The sequence below is a fragment of the Magallana gigas genome, chromosome 8 (genome assembly GCF_963853765.1).
Source record: "Magallana gigas chromosome 8, xbMagGiga1.1, whole genome shotgun sequence".
NCBI classification, from domain to species: Eukaryota; Metazoa; Mollusca; class Bivalvia; order Ostreida; family Ostreidae; genus Magallana; species Magallana gigas.
The window spans coordinates 43,722,337-43,732,763 of record NC_088860.1 but is presented as its reverse complement, the minus strand read 5'-3'; the positions used below and the strand labels follow the sequence as shown (position 1 = coordinate 43,732,763).

The 10,427-nt window shown below is 32.6% G+C and overlaps 1 protein-coding gene across 5 annotated transcripts; it reads left to right on the top strand.

The window, feature by feature from the left end:
* The first annotated feature begins 1,696 nt into the window (after positions 1 to 1,696).
* On the top strand, positions 1,697 to 10,188 carry LOC105330672 (uncharacterized). 5 transcript variants are annotated; one of them, XM_066069137.1, is made up of 5 exons: positions 1,697 to 1,787; positions 4,070 to 5,621; positions 6,972 to 7,153; positions 8,191 to 8,446; positions 8,548 to 10,181. In XM_066069137.1, exons 2-3 carry the CDS (start codon positions 4,075 to 4,077, stop codon positions 7,036 to 7,038), a joined length of 1,614 nt encoding a protein of 537 aa, XP_065925209.1. In that variant the 5' UTR covers positions 1,697 to 1,787; positions 4,070 to 4,074; the 3' UTR covers positions 7,039 to 7,153; positions 8,191 to 8,446; positions 8,548 to 10,181. The 5 variants fall into 5 exon arrangements, 4 of the variants coding, with proteins under 4 accessions (XP_065925209.1, XP_065925207.1, XP_065925208.1 ...); XR_010708530.1 differs by having other exon boundaries at positions 4,070 to 4,134; positions 6,972 to 8,446; positions 8,548 to 10,188; XM_066069135.1 differs by having other exon boundaries at positions 4,070 to 7,153; positions 8,548 to 10,186.
* The last annotated feature ends 239 nt before the right edge of the window (positions 10,189 to 10,427 follow it).

Sequence of the window (10,427 nt, the reverse complement as noted above, 5' to 3'; positions counted from 1 at the left end):
AGCTATATCATTAGATAGTTTAAACGCATTGTATGGGCATCATATTTTTGCGCTAAATGCGCGGGAACTTATTTTAGTCACGCTATTTGCAAAATCAAAGAATAATCAAGTCAGTTACTCTAAAATTAATTTGATGAAATTCAATATTTGGGGCTTGAAAGAAGGTATCGAGTTGATATACTATGCAAAGAAAAGGAAGTTTTGATTTCACCCTGGTAGTAATTAACAGCTGTAACTCAAGAAGCAAACGCTTTGATATAACACTGCAACACCCCCCCCCCCCCCCCATCCCCCCCAAAAAAAACAAAAACAAAAAGCAAAAAACAAAAAAACCCACACACACAAAAAAGAAAAAAAATTCGTTTTGTTGTACATAGAAGAAGATTGATTATTCATAAAGATGATAATTGATACTCTCAATATTTTATGAAGAAACAGTTTTCTACTTAACTACTTTTCTATAATTTTTGTTACTCAAGTTAAAAGTAAGGAAGTTAGTTAGAATTAGTTCTATATTCTATATGGCAATAACAAACTGTCAACCATCTCAAAAATCCATAAAACGAAATACGAATTCAAAGCACAGCAACACGGACCTCTAGAAAGATTGAGGTAGGATCAGGTGCCATGGAGGAGTGAGCATTCTCTGCTAACCGGTCACACCCGCCATGTGCTCTTTGTCGTAATCGGGGAGAAAACGAAAAAGTCCGTAGACAATTAGGTAATCAATTATGGCCTAACAGTTAGTAGGAAAAACGTCAGTCAGAATGCAGCTTGTGGAAGATTGTATTTGCTGAAAAGGTCGTTGTATCGACCATGGCACTTACGAAAAGATGACTTTTAACGAGACTGTTGATAGTCCTGTATATCAACTTGTTTGTCAGAAACTTGCCTTGTGTATCGAATTAACTGAGAGACAAAAACACCATATGCAGGTGATGAAGGTATATTGCTCTATAAGTAAGGAAAGTTGACTATAGAAAAATTCAAGTCAACGCGTTTATTATAAAGTTTTGTTGTTAGGTTATCATCAATGTCCTTTTCCAGTAAAATATCCAAATATGAAACAGATGACGCAGGCTCAGCTGTATCTTTTATTTCAAGTTCACTGGGATATACCGAGTCGACGTAAGTACGGAAATTACAAATGTTAATTGATAATACGTCGTCAATATACCTGAATGTTAAGTTGAAGGCCACAGGGAGTGATTTTTATTTTTCACGTACAAGTTTTTGAACAAATTCTGCTTATTTGATTTGATTTGATTTGAGTACTTATTGAACAGAAGGCAAATTATCCTTTATTAGTTTTTCTCAGTTAGAGATTAAATTAAAAAAAATCCAAAGGACCCGCCTCGAACCAAGTCTTTTTCCTGAACAAACTTAGGAGTTTTAGGTGGCCCTCTTCTAATGCTTCTGAAAAAATATCCCTTAAGCGTACAAGTGTACATGTACTTCATTTTACTAAAGCCACCGCTTAGAAAAATTTCCGGATCTGTCCCTGGTTGAATTGTCTTCAAAAAGAAATTGTAAGGTTAATACTAAGTGAAAGTGCGCGTTATTATGCTTACGATTAATTTAAAGACAATCTTGTGGGATCAACCAGCTTGCGTTCGCCGTAATGGTTGCGATTTATCGATTTTTTTTTAAAGATTTAAATAACAAACCTATTTTGCTTTTCCTAAAACTTATCAAAACGAAAGCGAAAATAGACTCTTGTTGTCTACGTGATTGTGTTCATAATGTTGATGTTTTCGAAACTGAACAGGATGACCTGAAATTGTAAGGTAAATACTAAGTGAAAGTGCGCGTAAATATGCTTACGATTAATTTAAAGAATCTTGTGGGACTTTATCAATAGACCAGCTTGAGTTCGCCGTAATGGTTGCGATTTATCTATTTTTTTAAAAGATTTAAATAACAAACCCAGTGGCGTAGCTAGACCAGAATCGAAGTGCATGCTTAAAATGCCAGTGGGTCCAGGACGAAGCCTGGTGGAGGTACAGGGGGCGAAGGCCCCGGAAGCTCATGAATTCAGACGATTTTTAACACTAACAATCATCGCAGAAATCGAAAGGAAGGCTCACTATTTAAGCATTTTTAGGCACTTAAAATAGTTTTGGTTATAGTTTAGGCATAAAATCACAAAATTTATTGAAAGCTTATTAAAAGAAGAAAAAACTTTTGACGCTTGTTTTTGACCCACTCAAAGCTTTTATTCTTACACATAGTTTATGCTAATGAATATCTCAATAAAGCTGTGATATTCTATTGGGGGGGGGGGGGGATTTAAAATGATGTGCTTTATTGGGTACATGCATTGTGTACTGTTATTTAACAATTATGATATTGTAAGACCACATTGCGTGTCTATATTTGGTACTCAAGACGTCTTTGTTTAGCATTGATTCCGGATAAAGTAGGACCGGGTGACGGAAACCGTTGAAGAGATAACTAAGTATGGACCTTAATACTTGATTTTTTTTTCTTTATATTTTTACTGAGTTTCTTCCTTTTCCCCCCAAATGTTGTGCATGCTCAGGCATATAAGCATACATGGTAGCTACGCCACTGAAACCTATTTTGCTTTTCCTGAAACTTATAAAAACGAAAGCGAAAATAGACTCTTGTTGTCTACGTGATTGTGTTCATGATGTTGATGGTTTCGACACTGAACAGGATGACCAAACTATACCCAATCTAATTAGAAAACGTAATTATACACTTTACGTTTTAATCTTAACTGTTTACATTTACAACCTTTTAAATAGCATTGTGTGTATGATGATCAATGTTGTAATTGATCATAACATATTGGATTCCCATTGATTTGATAAAATGAGTTGAAGAATTGAAGAGTCACAGTCTTGAATTAAGATAATGGATCTCAAATAGAAGAGAAATTTGATCTACATGGAGACGGATTTAACGCGATAGAGTTATCTCTCCCAAATGATGAAGACACCGTCAGGGTTCACCACACACTTGAAATTTATGTTTTGGTATAAAACTTGAGGAGGTTTTAATTTTCAACTTATTTCTTTTGACAGCGAAATTTTTTTTTTATAAACTGCAATTTACAGAATGTTTTATATTTTTATAAATCTTACAAACCTTTAACATTTGTAAAAATTACCCTTTTCAAGAAAATAGGTTGTTTCAGACATTAAAATGTGAATGAGATTACTATCTAAAAAAAGATATAACGCAGTGGGAAAAGAAGGGCTCTCTGGTGATTAAAGAATACTAAGTAGTAGGGACTTTTAGGTCGCATGCTTCTGCTAAATGAAACGTCGTAGTACTTACATTTTGTTGTGGGGAACATCCATTATTCTTATCCTATTTTATGATCAAAAGTCATACCAAAACTTTGATTCATTTACTAACAATACGATAAACCTAGCAATTGCAGTGATGTCAAACATATTAAAAAATACTCAGTCATGAAATCATATTCATCATTTAAGCATTCAAAGTATATAATTCGCTTAAGAATTGGTCTACATTTATTTCATCGGCGGCATTTTGTGTAGGGAAAGGATATTTACACATGTCACTTCTAAGTTTTAGAATTTGTCAGTTTTCTTGTTTTTACTTCATAACATGTCATATCATATTAAATAATGTATTTTAAAAAAAATATTTCATTGAAAATACATACACAGAAACACACCCATGTTACAATCGTGTGTTTCATGTTCTTTAACTCGTGAACTAATAAATTGGGGGGGGGGGGGTATTAGTAGGTGGTTGGGGTGGGATCAATTTTCAGGGATTGCAAAAATTTCATAGTAATATTGGGAAAAATGCATGTTTAACTTATAGATATTTGATTTCAAACTTTTTTTCTTGATTTGTTAAAGAATGATATATGCATACACACGTAGGATCCACAAAAACTGCAAATTCCAGTGAATCTACAAATTTATAGTAATATTCACCTTTAGGAAATACAACTGATTCTTACTTGGTTAACCCTTAAATTATAAAAAAAAATATGCTACAATTACCGTTTTTTACCCTTTTATTTTTGTGAATACATTTCCATTGTTTTTGTTTTAATTTACAGAAAACATGGCATCGTTTGGTACATTACAATATTCCATAGAATGTGACAGTTGTGCGTGTTCAGGGGTATGTCACTTTTACTGCAATTCTTGTTACATATCGATGTGCGAAAAATGCAAAGACGAGCATCTCACTAATTCGTTGACAAAATTCCATGATGTAGTGCTCTATCAACAACGGCTAAGGAGATTACAAATGGACAAATGTAGAGCTCATCCAATGAAAATAGCAGATATTTGTTGCAAAGAGTGCGACGTTCCAGTTTGTTCTAAATGTACAACTACTCCTCAACACAAGAGTCATATCTTTATAGATTTAGAAACGATATGCACAGAAAGGTTTCATTTTTATCAAAAGAAATCGTCGGATATTCACAAATACTATATCCCTGAATCCCAAGAAGTTAAAGACCAGATAGAAACAGATATTGAAAATTTGGAAATAGTTTCAGCTGAAATTCGAAATTCCATGTATGAAGAAAATGAAAATTTAAAACAGATGGCGGACTTTGTACTTTCTGAAAACATAAAAAGTCTCTGCAAAATTGAAGACAAACTTCGGCAAGAAATGGAAAACCAGCATGAAATTATAGATAATTATATCTTACACCTTAAATCTTTACTTGGCAAGTATAGACGCGAGCCTCTTGCAGAAGATATAAATGGCTTGATTACTTTTCAAAGACAAAAATCGACAATTGAAATTCCGTCTATTCCAAAAACACGAAAGTTAGATAATTTCCCAACCTTTGACAGAAGGTACTTTACAAAATACGAAATAGCTGAGCTTTTGGGAGAGGTGCGTCTACCTCAATCGAAGTATCACAAGCGAGTAATCAGTACGTTAGACGAAATACAGAGACAAGAAATTGACGAAATCAACGATCGCATCCCTATTGTCTGCAAAACAAAGAAGAAACTTACACAGAGTCGCCTGATTAGTGCCATCCAGATCACGGAATTTGCTGCACCTGAAGGCATCTCACCGTGGCATATCTCACGCAAAACACCGAAACACACCTGGATCAGCGACATATCAGGTATTTTGACGGCAATAAACGCTAAAGGAACTGAGCTGTTTTCTTTCAGGACGCAGACGATTACGGAATGCAATTATGGCTTCCATGCCAGCACACAAGACGGAGATCTGATGTTTATCAATGGAAAGTTTGTAAGCAGAATGACATGTGAAGCTTCATCCTTCAGGGTCATTCAGCTTATACATACTGAAGACTGGACGGCATCCAGTGTTTACTCCTCCAACATCAATGGAGATGTGCTTGTAGGAATGATCAAGGGGGAGGAGGGCCAAGTGACTCGATACGATCAGAAGGGGCACAAACTCTCGGATATTCCTGAAGTCTTCCTATCGCCAAACTACATTACAGAGAACATTAATGGGAATGTTTGTGTATCAGATTTATTTAGGAGGGCCTTGATAGTAACGGACACATTTGGTGAGCAAAGATTCATTTACGAAGGAAAAACGGAAGCATGGTTTTTGCCGAACGCCGTTGTAACGGACATCCTGGGTCACATCATTGTTTGCGATGGGTATGAAAATACTGTTCATCTTCTGGAATCTGATGGTCAATTTCTTAGACTTTTTCCCCAAGCAGAAGACAGATTCGTAGTTCCCCGCGGTCTATACATTGATCTCGAGAACAATCTATTCGTTGGAAACATCCACGATGATTCCATTATCGTTTTTAAATATTTAGAAGAATACGAGATATAGATCCGCTAAAATTTGAAGAACAGCCTGTGTTCTTGTGTACATGATCTGATTATTTCATATATATTACAATATTCAGATCGCAAATAGAAAAACATTTTTTTTTAGTTCAGGATGTCAAATTTATATTTTTTTTTCGCAAACAGCAAAGTCATTAAAAGCAAAAAACCTCGTACATGTAATAATATAATTGAATACAACAGTCACCATCCAGCAGGAACCAACAAAATTCATTTGGCAATTTTCTAAAATGAATGTAATTTAATCTATAAAAAAACCTGCCTAATTAATACATACTTTTATCAATGATAGTAACGGAAAATAATTGAAATATTGTCGTGTGATGTTATATCTAAATGATTACTGTAGATTCCTTATTAAAAGGGTGGAATTAATTTCCGCGTAAAATCGCGAGAAGCAACCATCGCGGATTTTAAAGTCTCGCCTTAATTTTTAAGACAGTTTTGAAGTATAGGAAATTAACAAAAAATAATAGTGATCGCGATTTTTTATTCTTGCGATTTGATACAAAACAGCGTAATCGCGGAATTAAGTAGTCGCGAATAATGAATTTACAGTACCATACCTTGGAGTTTTGCTAGATTCTTACATATTCATAGATAAATTTTCCTTGCATTTTATAGAAAATTTCAAAAGTCATTTTTGCGTCCATGAGCTTTTATGATATGTTGTAAAATAACTTCTTTGAGATGTTTGCATATAGTACGGCGGTCTCAGTTATTTAAGTTTATTCAAATGAAGGTTCTTCATATAAATACCCTAAATGTCCGTCTCATTTATATATAACTTACTTTAAAACAATGTCAGAAGCATGAACACTCATACTAACATGTAAATCATTATAAAAGATAACCACGTCATGTTGTAAAATTGTCACTTTTATCTAAGAACCATATTTTAATAACTGACAATTGGACTGTATATTACATTGAAAGTGTCAATTGCCATTATACTCATCACTATTTTAAGTGCTCATAGAACTGTGTATTCAATTAAAGATTCATATTTTAGCTGTATATTTTAGGGGGATGGGTGATTGGCGATAATAAATTCGGAAATCATAAACCTGTGATTCCCTACATGTCAATAATAATAAGTCTTTGATACCGAGACAATACTCAAGACAATGGTGTTTTTTTAATTTCCAGTTATTTGGAATTTGGAACCATTCGCCTAGCAGTGGACGACCACCGCACTAACCACTTGGCCATCTAGGCGAAACAAAAATCTTGCTTTCGATGACGAACGGAACCTAGCGCGCTGGTCGCTCACTACACGGTCGTTTGAGATACAAGTGGAATACAGTTTTCTGGTTTTCGACTTATCAAACGTAAATTTAATTTATTGTTCATTAAATCAAGATGAAAGGAAATTAAAATACTATATTTTTCTTTCTTTTTTACTATCATACAACTTGGCATAGAAAAAGTAATCAATGTTTAAAATCTAACAAGGACTATATTTTTGGCGTAACATTTGCGTAGGAAAATATCACATGTTTCGCAATTCAGAATTGCTGCAGATTAATGAGTCTGTTTTAGCGTTTTAAAAACAATAACATTAATGTTGGATTTTTTTTTTACCAATGACAACTACCGGTAATGATATGATAGTTAGGTTTCAGAATATGTTTTTAAAATATGATTTGCCTATCAAATTACTTTTTATAAGCTTTTTAAAACGCCCAATCTATACATTTTTAGGAAAAAATCACTAAAATCAGTTTTTTTCTCTTATTAAATGGTCAATATATAAGCTTTTCTGTCAATTTATATCTTTAAATAAAGTCTTCATAATTCATAAAAATCAGAACTATTTTATTATTGGAAGCATAAAAAAATAATTGAAATTTCTTCAAAATTTAAGATAATTAGAGGAAATGCAGGCTTAGCAAAATCAATTTTAGTATAGATATTTACTCCAATTTAGTGGTATAAGCTGATAGACATTCTGATATTCTATCATTTCATTGAAGAATAGAATCTTTAAATCTTAAACAAATGTCTATAGAACTACAAAGCGCTACACTTATTTTCATCATCCTTTACGTTGAGGAAAAAGGTAGTGACCTTTATCTGACATTTTGCGAAAACAAAAAGGTCAAATCTTATTAAACTGATAGAATCATTTGGAAATATGATTCGTTTAAATGTGTCAAAATTTCATGAATTTCTTATTATAAGAAGTATGTTTGATAACGAGATGACTCCAATCTTATATATATAATTAACAGTTTAATAAAACAAATTCAAATTTTAAACGCAGTTATAAAAATCAATGTTGCATGTACTAATTTTTACTGAGTCATGAATATTTGGTAATATGATATATTAATGGTGCATTAGCATATTGGCAGTTGTTTGGCAGGTGTTATATTAGTACACATAAAACCAACAGAAGAATGATTGTACATGGTCTGTTTTACGAAGATTTTCAAAAGATGTTGCTAATTTTGCTGTGTGTGGTGTCTTTATCTGGTTTACCATGTCCGACCTGCGGAGGAAACACTTTACAGGCTAACGTACGGACAAAGGTTGATTTGTTGAAATCGTTAATCAACGACAACACAAAAGCCACGGTTACCCTGGATTCATCAGCTCTCAAACAACTGATTTATCTTCAGGTATTTTAAGATTACGCTAAATTAAGTTCCTTTTAAATTTTTATGTTATTCTGATACGTACTTGTATGCAATAACATATCAACTTCATACGTCTAATACAGATTCATCCAGTCCTCCACACCGAGTCAGCTTTTCTTTCAACTTAGAATCAAAATCTCTTACACTCGGAGTTGGACAAATAGCGAAGTTTAACGCAGTCTTGACAAACGATGGGAACGGATATGACGACAGAACGGGAGTGTTCACGTGTCCTGTCGCGGGAACCTACATGTTTCTTGTCGATGCTTTATCTTACCCAGGGCTCTGGTTTTTTTTGAAAGTCAACAAGAGAGTGGTTGCTAAACTTCACGTGTCTTCTAATTACAAAGACAAACCGTTAGTCCAAATAAGTAGGACAGTCATTGTGACATTGAAGTTTGGGGGCCATGTGAAAGTTGAAAATCAAGGAAACAACGGTTTCATAAATGATGGCCTTTATTCGGGATTTACGGGATTTCTCTTGTACTGATCAAAGTTAGAAATATGATTCCCCTTGACCATGATAAAATCAGTTCTTTCATAATTATTAACCAGTATTATATATCAAAACAATGTGGCAATTTTTGTCTTGTACTTTTAAAACTTATGAAGTAGTAAAGTGATAGATGAGACCTTTAACTTAAATGTATATATGAAGAGTTTGGGGTAAATTTTTTTTTTAACTGTTTTTTTTTAGTCATTTCAAAAGAAAAATAATAAACATTGTCGCAAAAATACCCCAATACATTTATGGAATAATGAACATTTTTGACAGACAGTTTGCCAAATACAATAATAAATTGCCAAACATAATTCTTGAGTCACTTATGACTTTGATTTCAGTGTTGTACAACTTCAGTAGAGTCTCACATAGGGCTTGTACTTCTAGGTAAATTGATAGTGTTTTCTACTTTCCGATAAGTGTTAAAATGATTAAATTTGATTTTGTAATATGTATAATATAGAAAACAAAAATTAACATAATGCGAACGATTTAACTAAGCGTATATGACAATTCTGATAATTTATTTATGGAAAAAAGTACAAGTTTGATTTTGATACTTTGCGAGCGGATCGAAGTTAATCTTAACTAGATATAGATTTTCACGTTATATCAAAAAGTTAGAAAATCAGTGAAATCAAAAAGTAAATGAATTTAAAAATTGCTTTCTGCATATATAAACAAATACAATAGTTATTAAGAAACATGTAGAAAGCATTTGCATGAAAACGATCTTTCCCAAAAACTTAATTTGTGTAAATCTTGAGATAAATTCATTATTGATAATAGAATTGAATTTTAATTTTAAAAAACCCCCAATCGACAAGCTTTGAATTAGAATAAGTTACACAGAACATATTCAATAGCTGTTTTACCCTCATAATTTTTTGTTGGTATGCATTTTTGATATTATTTTTAAGGAAAGACAAATTATTACTTATGGCAGATATCAAATATAGTACACACGTATTATAGAGATAAATCAGTATAAAGCCATTAAATACAATAGAAAGTAAAAAATGTGGTAAGGCCAAGTTCAATGCTAGAATATCAAAATTTACAGATGAAAAATATCTCGTGTGCATTTATATTCAAGTAGCATTTTGTATACCTATTTTGACGTTGAGCATAATTTGACTATACAATTATTTAATTCATAGTTCGTTAACTATTTTTTAAATAGTTATTGATAAGTAGACTGTAAAAATATTGTGATGTACATGTATAATAAACAGTATGATATACATATCAAAATATGTATCAGTAAAAAAATGACTTAATGAAAAAAATACATTATGTTTGACATTTCATCCGATTTGCATAGTCCTTTACATAGATTTATTTTCTATTAAATGCTCTTGGGGCACTTAATTGTGTAATAGCTCATATAGTTCTTTGATAGGATAATTGTATGGATCAATTGCTTAGTACAAATTCTTTCTTTGGTAAATACACTTCATT

Coding starts and splice junctions, on each gene's coding strand:
- LOC105330672 (XM_066069134.1), top strand. CDS start 4,075: ATGGCATCGTTTGGTACATTACAATATTCCATAGAATGTGACAGTTGT.